Source organism: Micropterus salmoides, unplaced genomic scaffold (assembly GCF_014851395.1).
Source record: "Micropterus salmoides isolate LMB-PRFRI ecotype aquatic unplaced genomic scaffold, ASM1485139v1 Ms_hic_scaffold_22, whole genome shotgun sequence".
Lineage (NCBI taxonomy): Eukaryota > Metazoa > Chordata > Actinopteri > Centrarchiformes > Centrarchidae > Micropterus > Micropterus salmoides.
This window is the reverse complement of record NW_024041373.1, coordinates 19,046,920-19,069,380: the sequence shown is the minus strand read 5'-3', so window position 1 is coordinate 19,069,380 and position 22,461 is coordinate 19,046,920. Positions and strand designations below refer to the sequence as shown.

Here is a 22,461-nt window from a genome sequence, read left to right as displayed (position 1 = left end):
GCGCTGTGAGATAACTGTTGTTGTGATTTGGCGCTATATAAATAAAATTGAATTGAATTGATCTCAGCATGATCTCTCAACATGAACATATTTTCACTCAAACACATCTACTCTACAATGCCTTTTTTTTGTTGTTGTTTTGCTGTTTTTAATTTCTTCCCATCCAGTTTACCCCTTTTACTTCCCCTAAAGTAGCATTTAGGTTGTTGAAATGCTTATTGCACACTGGCAGTATTCTGTACCCTTTTGGTACAGTTATTCATTAAAGCTATTTATGATGTACATACAGTGTGTACACTGAGTGAAATATTTAAAGCCAAGACTCCATGTTTTTTATCCATCCAATCGCGTGGAAGTATTTTAAATATATGTGCTTCAATAATGTTTTTCTAGTAACAAATGTCAGAAAATCACTATCTGCTAGAACCCAAGGTGACACCTTCAAACTGCGTGTTTAGTGTGAACAATAGTCCAAAACTCAAAGACCTGTACAAACCTGTATAAAAAAAATAAAACAGCAAATACTCAATTTGAGAAAATGGAACAAGAGAACATCTGCTTGATAATGAACTTACAGCTTCAAAATAATTTTTATGGTACACTGACTTGTAATAGAGCTTCTTGCGGAAGTAACACTGGAATCCCGAATTGAAATCTAACTCTAAAGGCACCATGTCTCACACCAACAGCAAGCAAGCTATAAGAAGAAGCGAAGAGTATATAATATACAATTTAAGTTCTTTGGAAGAAGCTAGCTCGGTATTGTAAGTGTGGATATCATGGCAGAGACTGCAAAGAGACCTAAGAAGACATTGTCAGATGAAGAAAGGAAGAGAAAAAGAGACTGACCAAGCAAGAGACCTATAAAGCTAGCCAACAAAGCTAGAACGACGCAAGAGCACTTACAGTAACATTACAGATGTCCAAGTGTGTTATCTAGTATGTTTGCTGACATCAGTTCAAGATTTATAGCTAGCAGTGAGCAACCAAGCAACATTATGTAACTTTTCTACCATGAAATAACAGCTGGTAGAGAGTGCTGGTGTCCTGCCTGAGCCTATGGAAGAGAAAAAGGGAGTGACCATGCAAGAGGCTCCCGGATATGGAGCTGCCTGAAATAAAAGGCTGCATGAGAGACTCTGAGCTGGCATTCTTTCTGTTGGACTAGTAAGTACTAACTTATTAGCTGGTTTGCTATGTCTTGTGTTGTTGGCTTGCTTGATGTTTGGCTGTGTTAGTAAAGTTGTCAACTTGCTAGTTTTCGATGGTAATATTTATCATAACAAAGACAACAGCTGTCCTTATTTATGAAAGCGGTGAATTGCACTCTGAAATGGTAGGGGTCACACCAACTCTTACAAAATGTTGCTTCAAGTGATCAGTTGATTTTTGGACTAATCATTTCAGTGCTACTTTGAGATCTCCATTAAATTTGTATAGGTTCAAACAGTTTGCACTATGAGTTTGTGTAGGCCTACTGACTGACCCACTGCCGGGTCAGTGAGGTTTAAGAGGTTAACACTTAACGACACAAGAACTGCTGGTATTAAGATATCTCAGCTTTCAGAATGTTCCCTGATGACTTTCCCCAGACACACATTGTGCACAAATCAGTGCTGTAATTAAATTATGTATGCCTATGTGAGGACTGTTCTCTTTTAGAATCTCTGAAATGATTTTTTTTATCTTTCTTGTTAATAAAAAAATTAACAATAAAAACAGGACAGGAAATGTTTCTCTATGTGAATGAGAATTTGTAATGTGAATTTCAACCCAGCGTTTTAAACCATAAGTTAAGTAAAAACTTTATCAAGAGGTGTACATTATTGTATTAGTGGAGACTCTAACAGTGCATTGTGTGGAGCAGCAGTAAAATGGCCTTTTAACAATGTAAAACATCAAATTTTAACACAAATTCAGTTTCTTTTAAATATCATCTTGATTGGATGAGTCACTCACATTCTTTCAAATAAATACCACAAACAAAACTCACACTCTTATTCAGAGCTTCATATAATTCCATTTACAACTATACACCGGCGTATGAGTTCTCCCTTTGTTAATTCATTTCTATCAATAGGCATTCCTGATGTAGCTTTCAGCTCTGGTTGGTCATTCACATCTGTCCACATTTTGCCCATGCTCATGACCCTTCAGGTGTTACTCCAGAGGAAGGCTTTGTTGTCCAACACACTGGCCAGTTTATGGTTGAAGGGCTGGTGAAATTCCCTGAGGAGGTCTCTGGTGGCGGGAAGCATAGGACCCAGGTTCCTGTCTGCCGCCCGCCGAGTGTTAGACATGGGCCGTTTGGTCAGTGCTGTCTCTACCTGCTTCGACAGGGGACCTGCGTGGAGGATGGGAGGTTGGTGTCAGAGTCCTTAACAATACGAAAGTGAAGGCTTGTGAAAGAATCAGCCACTGTTACTGTAGCTTTTTGTATACATACCTACACTCAGAAAATCAAAAACTTTCTTGATTGTCACTTTAAGATTGGCTGCATAGTCCTCTAGTCGGAGAACTAGAATCTGCTCCCTGTGGAAAACTGTCAGCCAGTCCAGTAAGAAGATGATGTACATCCCCAAATTTAGTCTCACCTGTGAGGAAAAATCAAACCAACGGTTGACGTCATGGTGGCTATGTCCACTTTTTTATGTAGTCATGTTCTGGCCTGACTGCTTTCCTCTGTTGCCGGTGCCAGCCTAGCAGATACCCTAGACACTCACTATGCATAAGGGACCTGCAAATTACCCTACGCATGGTAAGACTGTCAAAGTGGGTGTCAATGTTTACAACTTTGATGAGAGGATGAAGCGGAACTATCCTTCTGGTAATGAGGTAAGAGAAAAAAACACCATGAAAGTGAACTGTGGGAACAACAATCCCGTAAACTTGTGTTGTCTCCTCCTCTCCATGCTTGACTTCTGCAGATAACAGTAATGTTATGTTGATGTGCTAGCTTGCAGTGCATCTCTCACACGCCAATATGTGCATAAGGAGAGAACTAGCAGTTCACTTTCACTGGCACTATTTACTGCTGTTTGACAAACATATTCTAAAAACTACAGGAGCTAATTTATTTAAGAAATGATTTATCCTTTAAAAAAAGTGTATGTATTTCTGATCATCTTTAAGAATTTACATTTAAAACTAACTACCAATTCACATTTTTGGTTTTGTTCTTTTTCACAGTATTTGTCGACAGTAAGAAAAATAAAGAGTATAGCAAGCCTTATAACTATCAATTTCAATTTTTACACTTTAAAGTAACTTTCTCACTATTAAAAATACTGTTACACTGACGGGTCAGCTACAGAAAGAGCTCTGCTATCAATACTAATATGAGTTTTCAAAGCAACAACTATCTCCAAAGAGATTTGTGAACATGTTGAGCTCTTTCTTTATTTCAGTGTAGCGCACAAGTGCTAGGACTAGAAAGTGAAACTGTCAGCTCGTGTTTCAGCGTGCTTAAGGTCAGACCAGTCAAAAAAAAATGTTGTTGTCAAATTGTTGACAATGTACCGGAAGGTGTTTCAAAAATCAACACTCAGAACACAGTTTTGTTTTTACAGGAACAGCAGTCACAAGTTGAAACAAACCAACAGGGGACATGATGAATGCATTCAGTATAAATGGGAAGAGCAAATTATACTTCTAATGTGAAGCTAACTAATGTGACCCACACTTAGCAATAATTGTAATGATCATTTCCTTCCTTAAGTCATTGTTTTATTCCTGTTTGTTGAATTAAGAGTGACATATTTTTATTTAATCAACATGCACTGACACTATGAATCCTTAAGAGGGCACCACAGCATAACACCAACAGCTGAAACTAAGATACTGTGCCTAGTAGAGTGGCACAAACTACAATAGGTTTGAAAGCCCTCATCTTCATCATGTAAACAAAGAGAAACTAATGGTGTTTCTCCTGAATCTTTCTGTGTGATTTGAGATGGATTCTATGTCTGTTCCAATGCTTTCAGGTCGAGCTGATTGCTGCTTTTACTGTAGTAAAACTCCCAAGATAACAGTGCTGTCACCTTCATGTTGTGATTAGGGGTGACAACCGACAGAGCTCATAACTCAGCTTACTCCTGAGGGAGCGCTGCCTGACAGGATATATGCTGAAGGGTCTGGAGTCACTCTGGGCAGTGAGCTGGTTGTATTTTTCCCTGCACAGAATGAGATGCACTTCAGTGCAGTAATATCCATTTCCAACCGCTTGGAGGCAGAAATACTCAAAGAAGAAATTGGATGGATGTTGTTTGGTTCAATTAAATATGGATTTATAAGCTGTAATTATTCTTGTGCAAACTGACATTCAGAAAAGTAAGAACATCATTTCAGCTAACCGGCATGGTGTTGGAGAGACTGGTGTTGTAGATGCAGGACCTAAGTGACCTCTCAGACAGGCAGGACTGAAACAACTGTACAGACTCTATGACCTTCTGATGGAAGTCCTCTGCTGACTTGTTGGCCATCTTAAAGTACAGGTAGTCAGAATAAAGCCTGGGAACAGGAAGAAACAGAGTTGCAAGCCAGTTGGAACTACAAAAGGACATTTTGCTGGATGTACAATAGGAGTTATGATTTAAAACAAATTTATTCTGCAACAATGACAAATTATAGGAAAATACATTGGTAGCAATCCAAACCAAATTGTTTCACCAGAGAAAATTACATCTGTATCTATACAGGCAGATGTGTGGATAGATTTCTCTACAGTACCTCTCTACTGGATCTCTAAGCATGATGATTATTTTGGCACCAGGCTGGACTGTGTGGATGAAGTCCTGGGCCAGGAACGGGGGCTCTGTCTCCTCCCTGTCTCCGTGAAGATAGCTCCAGGCTTGGTTGTCCCACATAGTGGACGCACTGGCTTCACCTGGCAAGACATTGACAGTCTTAGCATCACTTTGGGTAACAACAGTTCATTTAAAATGCAGATGAAGAAACAAGAAAATGAGAAGTACAGACACTCAGGCATAAGAATGTAACAAGGTTGAGCTGAATTTCAGGCCAAAATATGCAAGAGATGTTGCAAACACTTTCCTTATCTGGGTCTGTCTGCTGTCTATACATGGTGTCTTTCTAATCTACACTTGAACAGATTTGTGACACTACAGTTGCGCGTTTTAGATTAAAGAAATGAATAGTGTCATTTCATATCAGTAACCATGCAAAATCCAAATAAGGAGTTTGTTATACTTCAGCAACTAAAGCCAAGTAAGCAAAACACATCATCAGCACAGTTTTCATAGAAGAAAAACCTGCATAACCAAGTTAATATTAAGGATTTCCCTCTCAGGGCTAGGTCCAGGGGGGCAAAGTCAACCTCATGTATAATCACAGATGCATAGAAAGTGAATAAAGGTGGTTATGACAACACTCAGAGACATTTGAGATTCTGTGTACACTTCAAAAGACACTATGCTGTTCTCTTTGACCACAGAATATCTAGAATAATGGGAGCACCACTATAGTGCTCCTGAGGTCAGGGCCACTTGTGGGAAATCCACTGAAAATGAGGGAGGCCTGACAATAAAGGAAAGGGAGATGAGAGAGCTGTAATTTGAATCATCGTCAGGATCCAATTGTTTTCACCATTCAAAGGTCTTCAGAAAATACCAAATGAAAACTATAAAGGCAAGAGATTCTTCTGTCTGATGCACAATGGTCACTAACAATACTTAATCATATCCACCTACACACACATAAACACTTGCACATGTGTTCACCTGTTATGAGCTGGAGTGTGTGGTGGTCTCCAGATGAATTTCCACTGATTTCTTCTTGGATGTTGTAGGCTGCCAAGTCAAACAGATCCAGATAATCTTCCACAGGAAATTTTTCCTGGAAGCCGTCTTTGAAACGGATATAACCTGCAAGCAGAGTTATACCAAAATAACACTCATTATATACTCTTTAATAGATTTCTTCACCATATAATTAATTTAATTAAAAGTGTTTTGGTCAGGTCTGCCAGCACATAAAAATAATTTGACTCACAAAGTACTTTCATGCACAAACATAGAACTATGTAAATACAGGGAAATAAAACAGGCAGATGACAGACACAGTACAATGGTTTTTTTACATAATACAGTTAATACACAGCACTTCCAGCAAGTGGCTCAAAGTAAAGTGAAAGTGAAAAGAAGTAATGGAGCATTTTATTAGAAAGCAGCTGCAGTTGTTCTTCAGCTGTAGTCATTGGTGGTGGGTTAGTTTTCTATCTTATTTATCACTACATTTGAACATTTTATACTAAAAATGATTTGCTCTTGATTTGATTGTGAATTCTGAATCAAAATTTTATGTTTTAAATTTATGTTGTGCATTTTAAATGTTCATTTAGGCACATTGGCAGAAGACAAAGAGGAAAAAGAAATAAGGACACAACAGCAGTGCTGACATGAACAGTTATTTTAATTATCCATTAATCTGCCTTATTTACTCAGTAATTGTTTAATTAAATATCTCTCCATCCATCGGCTAGCTTTAACAAACTTTTGACTAAATCATTGAAACATTCATAAATAACCATCTCCTGATAACTTGCCAAAGCGTTTCCTCGTCCACCAATGTGGCTCCTTCATCGTGTTGAACTTGACTTCCGGATGCAGCAGCAGCCTGTGGTACAAGTCCGTTGTGCCACACTTTGGTTGGCCGATGATGTAGAAGAACGGCAAGCAGCGAAGACGAAACACTTTGCCGTTTCTGTGGTATAAGTGCTGTTGGAAGTTGGTCCTCAGGCGGTCACACACTCCCCTGAAGCTCTTTGAGCGCAGAGTAAAGAGGTTCCTCCTGTACAGATCATTGCCAAGTTTACTGGAGAACTCCTCATACCAGCAAGGGCTCTTGATGCTGGGCAGGAAATGGCGAGGAATTACAGAAAACAACTGCAGAGAGGAACAAAATGACATTAGGCAATTCAGAGGGAGGACAAAATAACAGGGACACTGTATAGAACAGTGTAGCCTTTTGGTAAATCATGATTTTGAGAAGGATATTGAAACTGTCAGAGGTAACATTTGTTACTCTTGCAGCAGTCCTTCTACAGTGTACTCTTTCAGTATCTATGGGACTTTTAAGGTGTCTGGTAAAAGATGGCAGTTTCTACTTTCACGGAGAAAAGCAACTATTTATCACCTTAAATTCATGTTATTTACACTGTTAAAAGGTTACAAGTTCTCATGACATCAAAAGTATCAAAAAATCCATGATTTAGTGCCACAAGACATGATTTTACATTTTTGCAACTGATGCATTTAGCCCGTCAGTATTTGGCCATTTTGTACAGTTGTTAGTTTCATTATTCTTTAAAAAATCTATCACTGACACTTTGTACTGATTGGTATTACTGACTCACTTGTGTTGCTACCTCTGTAACTGGGATTTACATTTTAACTGTCAGGATTGCTGATGCTTTAGCTTTTAAACACTGCAAGATGATGTAGGACAATGTGGAAAAGTAAGATGAGAACATATACCAAACTTACCAATTACAGTACATTAGCACGTAGTAACAGCAGTCAGAAGGCCCTTAACAACACATAACCTGATATTTACTTAAAAGCCCTAAAAACATGTTGCATCAACAACCTCTGTCAGTCTCAACAAACACTGGGTATTATAAGCTTCACTAAACAGCCATTTACTGCAGGGTTGATTGTAAGGTGTTTGTTATTTGTCAGTCGCCTACAATTCACTTTTGACAACAAACAAATGATCGGTTGCTTATTAAAATTTTCCAGTATAGACTGAATTATCATTTGCCAGCATATTTTTGTCATTGTTGGATGAAAACACTGCAAAAACAAAAACAGCCTTTTTATTTTAGTTGGTCTACTGATGAAAATGGGACAGACCGTTTTCCCACAGACTTACATGGGAGTCCGTTTCAATGACATCCTTTTCATCAGGCACGTTCCTAGGTTTGTATTCCAGTTTGGAGCTGATGATTTTCACCAGCAGTTTCATGTCTATTAAAATCTTTTCAGAAGAATCGTCAGCTGTTGCTGTGCTGTTCGGGACACCCACAGATCTGAGCTGAAAGGGTGAGGGCGTGAGCAAAAGTCGTTTCTTGTCCCATGTCAGGATGTAGGAAGCCATGATCAGGAACGTCAGTGTCAAGCCAATCAGGAAGCTAACCACTTTGACTTTTGAGATGCTCCTCAGGTTAGACAATGACAAGAGGGGCACCCACTTGACATCCAGAGTTTCGGGCACATTTGTGTGATTGAAGTCAAAAAATGTCTTTTTCCCATAGTTTTCAGCCATGGGCAAGCTGTGGAGGCTGTAATGGTGGTCCGTTTGGGTGTTGCTTCCATTTATGCAGTCTGATAATGACATACTGACATACAAGCAGAGTAGGCACGTAGAAAATGGAGCTGGGAAATTCTTCTTTCAGAGCTTCACCTACAGGAGGTTGTGTGTCCTTATGTGTCCAGTCATCATGCAGTTCATCATTTTTCTTCATTCCTTATATGCTCCCCAGTCTTCATCAGGTCCTCCTATCCTGTAAATCAGAAACAGTTGTAAAAACACAGCACATGACTTTCTTTCTTTTTAAATTACTTCTGTTTTCTTTTCACTGAATTTGGAGCATTGTAGTTTCTTTTGAGGGTACAATGACCATTTTTAATATTAGGGTATTTGAGGGAGCTTTATTCCTCATCTGGGGCACCAGTATGTGAATTTCAAGCTATACTTTCTTCTATAGCGCAAGTCACCTCTAAAATGTTTGAGGTCAGCTGCAGTGTGTGTGTGTGGTCTGCTGGATGGAGATCCCTTGCTTTATGATGAGGGATATATAGCAAATGCAAAAATAACTCTATTAAGAGACTTTCAAGGTCACAAAAATAGTTACTCTGCAATTCAAAACTAAAAACACACGATTATTCTCTGTGAGCTAAAAGCCCGCTGAGAGCTCTGTTTTGTTAACCAGGAAATACTATTTTAAAGATCACAGTTTTTCACAGAGAAAACCAAGTTAGGTATTGATACAGGTGGGCACGCAGTGTGACAAGTGCATGCATTTTGTTCTCTTTTCCCTCCACGTGATTAATAAGAAAGTAGGTATTATTATTTCTAGGGTCCAGTGCTAATGCATTTCAGACACTGAAGTGTAAAATGTTTTTCTTCTCTGACACTTCCTCAGGCAGTAACATATTTATTTTTCTTTTGTTGCAGAGTTTGCAAAATTTAACAATCCCACTGCACCAGTTCTAGCTAACTACAAGGAGCATTCTACAGGGCTTCTTTCTTGCTACACAACAGGGGCTTGTCAAATTGCCGCCAATAAAAACTTGTGTGACTCAACATGTTCACACTTAAATCATTAAAGGTGCAAATTCAGAGTTTAATGAAAGCCCCCTACACCTCAGGCAACATGGGCAACATCACTTGATTTTGTTCCATTAAGGTAATGAAAGCAATTCCAGCAAAAATAGTTGATCACTGTAAGTAAATGAGGAGCTCCACCCACAGAAGTATTTGGCAGATTGCCATCATAACTGTAAGGCAAGCCTGTCCTGTAGCCTACTCTAGCTGTTACTGCTAGCAAATTCTTAAATGACTTGACAATGCTTGAAGTGGGTAAAAGCCTGAGGAGGTTTTCAGCAGTTATCTGCTGCTTTGGAGGGAACTTTCCAAAGCCTGAAGAAATAACCCTGATGATATCATAGTGATGTCATCGGGGTCAGGGTGCGAACTACGTTACGGGTTATCTCAACCGGGGTTTAGAAACTAAACAAAATTAACAGAAAGCCTGTGCCCTAACTGAGGGCATGGAATGGAGTTTGACAGACATCAGCATTTAGGCAGGGAGAGTCTCATGAAAGACACTACCACGTTGCATAATGAGAAGTGCCATACTAAATCACTGGAGTACCCCTTTAAGACATTTTCAATCATGATCATATCATTGTAGGATAGTCAACTAACACACAGTGCTCGCTTGTTACCTGTGTACATGTACATTTGGTCTTGCCAGCTCCTTCCATGTGTTGATTTTCTTATGCTCACAGCATTCCATTGGGTATTATTGTCTTTACACTTGTTAAAGCAATTTGTAACTTGTTTTTGAAAAGTGCTCTACAAATAAATATTATTATATTATTATTATTCCCCTCATCTCAGTTTTAATGTTGCAACAATGCTATAAATTGTGGGTTACTCAAGCAAAGTCTACATCAGCGCAGACTTGCACAATATGTGCACAAAGGGGTTGAAAAGTCTAGAAGAAAGCCCTTACACACTTCTAGATTTCATAATAGCACAGCTCTGGGCCCTTGCAGACTTGTCAGGAATGCATGGCAATGTGTGTGAGCCTGCATGGGAAGACACTGGAGTTGGGTAAAGAACTCATTTTTGATTCTAAGGTGTTATGGGCCTAAGTTAATGAAATAACAGAGGTGGGCTAAGTGTAACTCTGACATCGACAGTAGTTAATAGTTGAGTTATTAGTGAATAGTGCTACTGCTGATACTAGTTACTGTCATACTTGTTTTCATGCTTTTTTAATGTGAGTGTGGAGCCCTTTCTAGCAGTGTTTTGTAAGGCATCATATCAAGGAATGCTAATGTTCTCTTGTGTAATTTTCTTCATGTCTCTGCACATCTTTATTTGTACAAATACAGGTAATTGTTATACTTTCTGTTCTCTGTAACTATCAAACTATGATGCCCATTAAAAAGTGTGGGAGAAGAGAGAGACTTGGAAATATGACAGAGGACAGTGAGAGTCATTGGTACAGCACAGAGTGGAGAAGCAAAGCAGCAGAGATGAGAGCAGTGTGAGAAAGAGCAGGAAAGACAGCCTTTAGACCTCTTTGGTCTAGAAATCAATCTGTGGTGGGAAGCAAAGAGCAGGTAGGATTGACTGAGGTGAAACCCCACCATCAAAAATCTTGCTGACTCAAAATAAAAACCTGCATTCATCATTAAATTAGATGCATTTGTTGTCCTAAGAGCACAAAATATCAAGACTGATCTGGTATCAAAGCCAGAATGGGATATTAACTGTTGGTGGTGCAATGGGTTGTTTACACAGTGAATTTGTCAGATTATCTGGAATCTTGCAGACTCAAGGCTGCTTTTCCTAAATAGGCAAGCCTTGATGTTATTTCATCCATCAGGATGCACAGTAAGTATAAGCTACATACATCTAAAATAGGCTAAACCTATCTACTGCATTGTATGATCTATGTTCTCTTTGGATGTTGTTTTCCTTTCTCCTAAGTAGCTACTGTACTGGTAATATCTTTCTCTAGTCTATATTTAGTCTACATTCTCTGAAATTACAATACCAACAGTTCAAACTGAGGCTAATGGGAATTCCATTAGCTTTCAGGTATTTAGTCACAAACCAGAAACTCTTGCAATAACTCTTCTCAGAGTTATTGCAATCAACCTGAAGGGGGCATGAATCTGTGTACCAAATTGCATTGTCGTCCATGTAACAGTTTTTGAGATATTTCACTAAACACCAAAAACTTCAGCCTCATTGTGGCACAAGAGAAAAAGCTCAGGGAATCGCCAAAGTTTTTAGGATTCATCCACAAAATTACATGCCAATTCATCATATAGTTGTTCAGATATTTAAGTCTGGACCAAAGTAATAAACCAACCAACAGCAGTTATCTTTGATGGCTTGGATATTGATGGTCCCCAGAGAATTAATTCAAATCTGTTTCCCCTGACCAAAATTTCCCATTTCTATGAGAAAGGGCTAAATGAAATGGTCAGATTGACGTGGAATTTATAAAGCACAGCCATGCTCCCTTAGGATGAATTTTTTTTCCATTTTGGACACAGTATTCCTCTTTCCCCATCCTCAGGTCAAAATATCAACTTTGCTCAAGATATCACAAAAAATAATGGGCAGACATCCAATCCAATGTGTTGAATCTATTCAGGCCAAGTGGGTAAAACTATTTGTGTTTATTAACCCCTGTGTTTGTATTTCTACCCATGAGGTCAAGAAAGCAAGAGCTGTTATCTCTGGTGATGGTCTCCTCTCTTTTTTCTAACACAACTATCAAAATCCAATTGGAAATTACACCTTATGTTGTATTCTGTGTGTAGAAACCCCAGTCTCTACTACTTTATCTTTTTTTCTGTATCTTTATCCGAATGTTTCGACATTATTTATCACACAGTTGTCACGAAGCTACTGGATAAAGTACATACATGGGTCACTTTTGTTGTGTTTAACAAGTGGAGCAAATTTATTTTGATTATATCAAATATCATATTTATATTTATGGATAGGTAGAAGAAATAACAGTGATTCATCCTCTGGGGACCATGAATGTGTGTTCCAAATTTCACGGTAAGCCACCCAAAGGTTGAGACAAAACTGGAAAAAATGTCTCATGGTGGTATAGAGGAAAAGTCAAGGGATCACAAAAGTCATTAGAATTGACCCTTTAGGGACCTTCAATATATGTAGCACATTTCATAGCAATCCTCCTGTTAAGATATTTAACCCTGAAGCACAGATGTCAACTGCATTGTTGAGACAATCATTGTGGAAAATGATTGGGCTCGCTTTAAATTCTATACTACGAAGAAGGCTCATATTTTGCTCTCTGCCACAGTGACCTTTCTGATACTGCTACCAGGGGCACCAAAGATGGATGTTTTCAAATTCTACATATAGTTGCTTTAATTAGCATGTCTTCACACACATGAATTGTAGAATAGGTCACTTTTAACTGTAAATACAAAAATTAGATTCTTAACTTTTAAGATGAAGTCTTTAACCTCTTGTCAGGAGTGTACTGAACCTCACAAACTGATTTGTAATAACAATATGTTCAGCTGTGATAAAGGGCCATCATATCAGTAGCTTGTGGCTGTTACATGGGCAAACCATGAAGCTCATTATTTTTAATTAGCCCCAGCTGTACAGATTCCACAGCTGTGTGTCAAATTTGCAATTCAACCTTCTGTGCTACTGCAAAATATTAACAATTACTACTGTCAAACTACAGGCCTATGTCGTGTTCCTTCTGTGTGCTTTCATTGTGTCCTACCTCCTTCACATAGAAGACAAGGTGACAGAATATTAAAACCTGATTGCACAGCTGCACATGCTCCACACGTGAGAGAGGACAACAAACACCGGCAGCTACTGTGCCATTTATCATAAACTTTGGGTTTAAAACTTCATACAACCAGGCCCAAACAAAAGAAGCGCTGAACGCAAAACAGTTTAGTAACCTGAGGTTAGTGAACATGTCTAGCTCAGCATTGGTCATCTAACATTAGCTTGCTTCTTGCTTTAGCTACGACCTACGAGGTTAACTCCCACTGTCGTTTGTTATGGAAAGATGAATGAGCATTTGATCACTTGCCAAACTTGTGGTGGTCGATTAACGTAATCATTTACGTCCCGCTGTCTTCCATCACGTTAATTATTAACGTCGGCTGCAAAAAGGTTACAGTTTTATTTAGTAGCCTAACGTCACACTGGGTTTGAGAGTCTGGAGGATGTGTTGACTTACAGTAGGTAATGAGCTGTCATTAATTGTAGACACACCAGGCTACATGTTTGTGCTCTGTAAGTGAAAAACAGGTCACAGTTACAGAATTCCTTATAGCTATGCAGTTTTATAAGCAGCCTGGTTTGAACGCAGCAGGTGACACAACATTCATTATAACCACGAGAGACTTGAGACTTGACTTGGACTCTAGCTCAAAGACTTGTCAGCATCTCTGACATACACATTTATTCACACTTGATGCACTCAGACACACCCAGCCATGCTCCTTAAACACTGTCTTGCACCCTCTCATTTATTCCTCTCTATATACCCTCTTTGACAAAAATCAGCTGCAACCCATTCTGTGCTGCAAGGATACCAATTAAACAGCAACAGAAAATTCCCACAATGCTCATCCAGAGACAAAATGCAGGATGCTGTATGCAGATGTTCAGCTCTGTTCAGTATCAACATTACAAAATCTTAGCATGTAATAAAGCTTTTACAAATGTGAAGAACACCTTGAGAGGATCCACTGTGACCAGTTAAAGTCAGTTAAAGAGAGGAGACAATCAGTTCCAAGAGTCAGCACTCAGCGCAAACATGCATATTCTTGCCTCTCCTGACACATATTTTAATCATGTCTTCATGTTTATAAGTGTGTAAAGAGCCTGACCTTGTACAGTACACTGAGACTGGAACCTGGCTGAATCCCAACGCTGGGAAATGGGAGGCACAAGAGAAACTAATGCCACAAAAGGAAATAAGACAGCCTCCCTGTTGATAGGGAAGTCAAGCAAAGATGGATGGGATACCAAACTGAGGTAATAATGAAACTTTCTGTATGTGGGTGACAAAGAAATCAAAAGTCAAAGTAATTTGAAGGACAAAAAACAACAATTACTCCCTGCTGAGAGGTACTCAGAGATCTGTTGTTGTTTTTTTCTTTCTTTGGTCCTTTTCACAATCAGATTATGGATGAAATCTTGGCAGGAACTCTAACAGCTCCCTGAGAGCACAGATATCTCAGGAAGTGGGCTTCATCCATCTCATAATGCTGGACTAGTCCTCTCTTTCCTTTTCCCTTCCAACTAAGAGAAAAGATGAGCAAGATGGTTTTCTGTCACTGAAGAATGATGTTTGTCCACAGGAATCTTACTCCTTAATCTGTTAAACAAGCAGACTGTTGAAGCAATAGTACAGAATAAACAAAGCAGACACGTACTAAGAAAAGCACCAGAAATATTAAACTTCTTGTTTAATAGTGGTATCTGTCTTGATTAGCCAGATCACCAGAGTCCACCTTGACATCTGGCGTGCAGATGTTGTCCTCAGCTAAACTGTATATTTATACATGGATGAAAGTGTATACATTTGTGCGTGTATGTTTTTTTAATAGCTACAGGTTGTTTGCTCTAGCAGCACTTAAAAACCAATGTGACATTAATAGCAAGCAGAGAACAGGCTTTTGATCTAATAGAGCATGCATATTAGAGTCCTTCTCTGACTCAGCCTGGCGACTTGATTCTGAAACACATGTATACCATTAAAATAATTTACTTACATGGCTACTCAAGATTTTGTCATTTCTATTGGACCTGGATATATGTTTTACAGTACATTTTTGCAATGACTTTGCATGGCAAAAAGTATTTTTTAGTCAGCGGGTGTCACCTGCAATTCCTATGGTGGTCTGGGTGTCACCTGCAATTCCTATGGTGGTCACAAAGCCAAAATTATCTCACAATACAGCACTGCTCTGGGGGCGCTTGATAAACTGTGATGGATGTTCGCAACAGACAGATCATGAGGTACCTATTGAAACTGAAGGGTTTTTTTTTTTCTTTCTTTCTTTCTTTCTTTCTTTCTTCTGCAAAGTAACGTCAATTTTAGGGGCCTAAACATACTCGAAAACTCACCAAACTTTTCACAAAATTCAGGAGTGGTGATTTTATGGGTTTCGCACATGGGCGTGGCAAAATGGCTCGCTAGCGCCCCCCACAGAGCAGTTTCACCTACGTGTACGAAATTTCTGTGGTAAGTGCATCATGTCCAGACGTACAAAAAAGCCTCTTGGAGTCATTGCCTAAACCCAACAGGAAGTCGGCCATTATGGATTTAATGGTCATTTTTGGCAATTTACACACTTTGTACTTTAACAAACTCCTCCTAGGGGATTAATCCAATTGACTTCAAATTTTCGCTGTGCAGTGCAAACCCACTGACAATTAAGTTGTGTAAATGGTTATTACCAGTGGACCAGTTTGCCCATGGCGTGCTGCCAAAAATCGATGAATCGCCATGAAACAGGAAGTTGTTATAACTTCAGTATTCTGTCCTCACGACTGCTGTCCTGAGCAATACTAGACAGATAGCGAACAAAAACTCCAGAAAACCGTATGTAAGACAGACTGAGGCTTTACTGATGGTCGTTTCTGTAAAACTAAACAAAATACAATACGAAGCATGAATCAGTATACAGCAAACAGTACATATAGCACATATCCATAGAGTATGAACTAAAGATGACCATGTAAATGGTTACATGTGGCTCACTCACATATCTTTTCCAAGGCTCGATCGAAAAGAAATAACTGTCTTGCGTGCACATGGTATATAGCCCTTTGCTCAACTGAAAACAAAATGGTGGAAGGAAAATTAAACTTAAGAAAATTAAAACCACCGTCAACGTCCACCGGGGGTCAGTAGTGTCAGTAAAACAGGGATCAGCACATTCAGTATACATGCTCATATCTGCACCAAACTTTACATGTATAATAAGAGTCGCACCCTGAAAACATCTATATGCCAATATTCACTCAAAGTCATAGCGCCACCTGCTGGCAACAGGAAAGGACACGTTTTGCGCCGTAATGCACTACTCCTAGCAGGTTGGACATATCAACTTTAGAACTGTCCCAGAAAGCCCATAACGCATTGATGAAGCCATGCTGTTAAATTTATGACTTTGCAGTTAACAGTGTGGCGGTGGCGTGGCGGCAAAGTTCAACTCTTCGCCATGACGCAGGAAGTTGTTGTAACTTGACTGTACATGCTCACATCTGTACCAGAGTTTACATGTTTGATAAGAGTCTTGCCCTGTACACATGTAAGACAACATTCACCCATAGTAATAGCGCCACCTACTGGCAATAGGAAGTGACCTTCAATGAAGCAGCCCCAGCAGCATGTTTTACCTACATGTACGAAATTTCAGTGGCACATGTATCATGTCCAGAAGTACAAAAAAGCCTCTTGGAGCAATGCCCTAAACACAAGAGAAATTCGGCCATTTTGAATTTTATGGTTATTTTTGGATTTTTTACAGTTCATACTTTAACGAACTCCTCCTAGAGAATTAGTCCGACCGACGTTTTTGTGAAACGGCGTGTCCGTGGCGTGGCATCCAAAATCAATGATTCACCATGAAGAGGAATTTAACTTCAGTGTACAAGCTCACATCTGCACTATATAGCGCCACAAAGGGGACACAGGAAGTGATGATTAACACGTTTGTGCAGCGTCCGAAGCCCAAATTCACAGCCACACTGCCAGAGCTCCAGAATCTACAACGTGGCCGCCTCACACCTAGATGCATTACACGTGCGAGGGCCCGCCAAACGCTGAAACCTTGAAAGCTTTAATTTCACCTTTGTTTTCTCTTCCAAAAACGTTCAGGCCAACCTTGGGTTAGCCATGTTTCTTGCTTCATCTGTGTTCCTAAATCTCTGCATTTAACTTTGCAATTAGCATATGTGAGTATAATGTTCACAATAGACCCCAAATCAGAGTTGTAATAAACTGGAATGATCCTTTAATGTGCCCTTCAGATTACATAATTCTAAATATTACAATAAAAACTTTTTTTTTTCCGTTTTTGTTATGATTACAAAATGATAAAAAGGCTAATACCGTCTTGTCAAGAACATTTGACAACAGTGGACTTTCATCTGTCAGAACAAAATGCTCTTAACACAATATCGAAGGAAATTGTTGTGAATAAAGATCATTAAAAGTCTGATTCAGCGTGTTGATTTTTGTTGATAACCCCAAGATTCTAGTCGAAAATGGCAACAAAACAGCATGTACTTCTTCTTTATTGTTGCTCAAAGATTATAAACTACGGTAAAACAAGCCAATTACTTCTGAACAGGGAAACTCCTCTGCCTGATTACATTCTTGCTATTGATTAACCTAATCAATGGACAGAAAGTGGCAAAAGCTCGGCTGTGACTTTGGTTAGCAACCAAAGCATGATGCTCTCCTCAAACTTGACACATGTATTTTCTTGAGTTGCAACCAGGAGTGCATTTGGATGCTGCTTATGTAACGAAAAACACTTGAAGACAGAACCTGCCAGCATTGTTCAACTGCTGCTGCTTTTGATTGTGTGTGATAACCTACTACTAGAAATCTTGTTCGCACACACAAAACATCACCACACGACGAAGTAGCAGCTTGATCGTATTTGATTGCTTTATTGTGAGTCAAAAGCTGTTCACACAGTCAATATGTATCTAAAAGGTGTAAGCAGTAAAACTTCATACTTATAATAATAATAAAACCAATAATTAATAAATAATTAAACCTTTATAATTGGGCTGTAATTACTATGTGTCATGAACATAATAATTATATCTTATTGATGAGTCATGACTTAAGTGTCTGTGCTTCACTTTGCCTGATCACACATTATAATGCTTTTAAACAAATATTTGTCTTGGCTGGTGACTCAGAGTGGATCTCATTCAAAGCTACAGCATGTATGTAGCTAATTAAAGACATTTTTAATTTGTTGCATTTCATGAATTTTTACTATTTTATTCCATTTGGGGGTCAAATGTGTATCTTAGCTAAAGATTGCAGCCAGTCTTTAAATAGTAAAGTTAAAATGTTGGGTGAAGTGTTGTAAAAGTGTTTTCATTTCAGGATAACCTTGGTTTCTAAAGCAATATGAGTCATAATGGCCTAAGTACTCAATCTGCAGTGTAAATCAACATATGTACTGACCATGGTCATTAAGTGTGTCAGAATGGATTCATTTAATTAAGTAATTTTACTACAGGTTATAAGCTTTCTTTTTATGTGGTACATGCAAATTCAACCAAACAACTCAATCTTGGAGGAGACAAATTACAGATTACATTTTAAAAAGTCTGCAGTGGATGAGAACACTTTCCGTTGCAACTGTAAAGTATGTGCTGTTCAAACAACACATCATCGGAGTGAGAAGTAAAACAAAAATCACCGTGAACAACATCATTCACCAGGAAAATTACTCAACAAGGAAGTGACAGATTTTAAAAAGTTTGAGTACACTGAATCATCCTCTCTGAAATAAAGTTGATGTTAGAAATAACTCAGTGCCAGTATTGCATTACTGTAGATTGTTGTCATCTGAAGTTAAAAACTATACCAACTCTTTAAATAGAAGCTTGGAGCTGTTGCCACTTAAGTATCATGCAATCCTCCCACATTCCTAATGTTCTCTGTTACAGAATCCTTTTCTTCCATTTGTGGTAGACCCCCAGAGTCCAGTCTAAACAATCTGACATGGTACAACTCTCTCGCTCTCTCTCTCCCCTTTCATACTTTCAGAATTACCTAAGCCTTCCAACGTCAGCCCTTGCCAAAAGAAGCATGGCATTGACTTCTCAGGAGCTCCACACATTTGTTCCGCAAACTCCGGGGGCAACCTGAAACCTTCCTGCCCAGTAGATCAGACAGACTGCAGGACTGGGTGCAGCAGCCTGAGTGAGGTTTGGCATGGGTGTGTGCAATTTATGGGGTATGGAGAGGTGCTACCAACTGATATTACATCTAGTCCTCCTTCTGTTGCACTCAGCTCCCACTCTTTCTCCCTCCAATTATCAATATAATACAACTTTAGTGATTTAGAAGCAGCACTGAGAGTCCACAGAGTTGGGTTTGTCCAAAGGTCATCTGCCTATCTGTCAGGACCTCCACCCAGCACCCTGAGCAGAGCTGCAGCGCCTTTAATAGACTAGAATGGGGGAAGCAGGGGAGGAAAATTAACTAAATGTCAAACAGGAACAGTGAGTACACAAACATCTCATACATCAACAGATCTCACCCCAGACTTCAAACCAAACCTTCGCAATGAGCTGGAAAAAGAATACAAAAGTCACTCAAAGGGTTTGTTTGCTTAGATGCACGAGAGAAACCATTTAGGCATAATGGAAGGAATTAGCCAGTGGAAATCTGTATGATCAGATGTTGGCAGAGAACGTTTCAGTTTGTTGTATTACAATCAAAAGAAAAACAATTACAAGAAAAGTGCAAGATGTTGGGAGTATGTGTACAAATGTTTACAGCAGTGTATCCTTGCATCATAACACAGTCCTGTTTGTGATTCAGTCTCTGGTAGACCAAGACTATTTTACCCCCCAGAGAGGGAGATATGCAGCTGTTCCAGTGTGGGAGAAAATGTAACCAGGATCTTTTTAAGCCTTACAAAGTCTTAAACACATGCTTTTCAGGGACTTTATAGTTTATTATTATTTATTATTATGGACTAATTTAATAAAAACGTAATTCGGCTAAAGAATAATCTCTATAAATAAATAAATCTCACAATTTTCAATTTTCCTCACTGTGTTTGTAATTGGTTAAATTTTGCTGAACAAAGATACTCACACCGGAGTTGAGTGGGTTTAATCCAGGCGCCTCTTTAGCCGCTCACGATCCATGATGACCACCAATCAAGGCGATTAAAACGTCCCGACAGGTGTCTGCATGAAACGTTGAGTGAAATAAATGGGAACGTATCCTCAGCATGAACGGTGTTCACATGTTGACAAACGCCGGCTGCAATTTGTCGCGGAAATGCGAGACTTCCCGGAGTCTCCAGCTGACTGAGCTCCCCCTGCGCGATAGAGAGTGAAGACTAGAGAGGGGAGGTGCGCCTGTGGAGCAGCGCAGGGAACACCGGCAGCAGAACCAATCTTGTATGCATTTCAGCCTCCAAATGCTTTTATTGACTAGGTTTGAGGCGCATTTATGATGAATGGTACGGCACTTTAAAGGCAAATCAATACATGCAGGCTAATTCTGCCAGTTTCTCTAACGGGTTTTGGGTCACCTATTGGTCGCAGTGTGGAAATGGATAATCGTTCACCTACCTTACTTCATTAAACAATTATTCTAATTAGGGATTCTTTTTATTAGCATTGTGTTTATTTCTAAATGCCCCATGTGTCCTAATGAAGTTCCACTGAAATCACTACCATAACATCCACACCATTTCCTGTAAATGCTCCATTTTGTTTTAATTTGGCTGCATTACACCAGTTTAATTTTAATGAACAAAGCAGAGTCTTTGAATACACAGCAGCTCTCCAGCCTTGAACACTCCCCATAGTATTTTTAATCTCTGTTTGGATGTTCACTCCTTGTCCATTTTGAAACACAGATGAAAAGGAATTCAAGCAAAACATTGTAAGGCCTTGAGTGATTTGGACAACATGTAAGATCTTTGAAGCTCATACTTTATCATTCAGTGTATGATTTTCTTAATAATAGATTTTTAATTTCTAAATTGGGCTTTTAACTGTTGTTATAGTGAACTGATGAATGCTCATGTTCTTGTAAGCAATATTGCCTATTCAGGTCCTTTATTGGTTACCTAAAATCTACAGTATAACTTATTATCACTGGAGCAGCTGTCACATTCACATGACAGGTGGTTATCACTGGTTTTTAAATGAGGCCACAATGTTCTTCTAAACTAATGGAAAATGTTTTTCTTCATTAGTTGACTCATTCTGTGTGAGTGGGAGTCAGTGTGGATGTTTCACAATGGCACATTGGGCCTAATGATAAAACCACACGTTCTGTTGAAACAAAACTGAACTGCAGGTCCACACAAATGTGGCACAATTGCATTCATCAATTTCTTTATAAAATACTCTTATTTATCCAATTTATCCACGTGAAACATACAGTATGTGGGCTTGTTTTGCTGTTTACACTTTCAAATCTTGAGATTCTGAAGGAAAAAATGTATCTAAAATGTTCAGAACAAACTGGGAGTCACAGTATTTGGAATCAATTATTTTATTATTTTGATCCAGTAATTATCCCACAACCTGCCTTATCTATTTTTACCTGGTGCAAATTTTCTTGAGAAGAGGTATACATTTTTGAAGTTGAATACATGAAAGAGTACTGTAAGCTAACCAACCATATTTTTAGTACTGGTAGATGTATGATCACTACCAATTAATATCATTGATGTCAGTGTCTTTTCTACAATTGACATCTCCTTGTTTCAGCAGTGGTACACAATGATTGCTAATGAGAATTTTTCTTTCATTCTATAAGGCCGAAATGTATCTGATGTTTTATATATACATGAAAATATATTCATATTAAACTCAATTGCAGCAGCATTGTGAACATTAAGTGTGACATCACATTGTCAACATTGTCATTAAATCCAAAAAAGACACCACAAACAACAAAGTACGTCCAAGAAAGCAAAGTGCATTTCCTGTTACAGTTTTTATCAGCATGGATGGGTTTAACACTGTGAAAAGACCTATCACGATTAAATGAAATACTTTCAGTTCAATCTAGATCACATAAACCCTGTCACTGACACGTTTCTTCCCCTTTACAGGAAGGAAATTAATTCTGTTGTCGAAAGCCGGCTCCCTAGCCATTCGTCATGACATCTGTTTCTTGTGGGGAATAAACAGAAAAAAAGAGAAATGAAATGAAATGTTGAGGGCTGCCATGATGTTCATCTTTGGAGCTCCCACTGCTTGCAACTTTAAAGAGGTGAGATGGTTCATTTCTGACAAGTGAAAGAGCCTGCCCTGGGAAAGTGACGCTGCTCTGTAAAGATAAAGTCTCATTTGAATAAACTGCCACCCCTTTAGAGCTTATCCATATGGATGAGGCTCCGAGTCTAATTGCTGTTAATTCCTGTTAAATTGATTGTGATT

At 38.9% G+C, this 22,461-nt stretch overlaps 1 protein-coding gene across 2 annotated transcripts; it reads right to left on the bottom strand.

Moving 5' to 3' along the window:
- Positions 1–1,731: 1,731 nt before the first annotated feature.
- Positions 1,732–20,583, bottom strand: LOC119917226 (carbohydrate sulfotransferase 15-like). 2 transcript variants are annotated; one of them, XM_038737437.1, is made up of 8 exons: positions 20,150–20,577; positions 7,891–8,521; positions 6,563–6,902; positions 5,739–5,882; positions 4,729–4,885; positions 4,353–4,509; positions 2,447–2,594; positions 1,732–2,344 (listed from the first exon to the last, which is right to left on the bottom strand). In XM_038737437.1, exons 2-8 carry the CDS (start codon positions 8,353–8,355, stop codon positions 2,154–2,156), a joined length of 1,602 nt encoding a protein of 533 aa, XP_038593365.1. In that variant the 5' UTR covers positions 8,356–8,521; positions 20,150–20,577; the 3' UTR covers positions 1,732–2,153. The 2 variants fall into 2 exon arrangements, with proteins under 2 accessions (XP_038593365.1, XP_038593366.1); XM_038737438.1 differs by lacking the exon at positions 2,447–2,594 and having other exon boundaries at positions 2,173–2,344; positions 20,150–20,583.
- Positions 20,584–22,461: the final 1,878 nt, after the last annotated feature.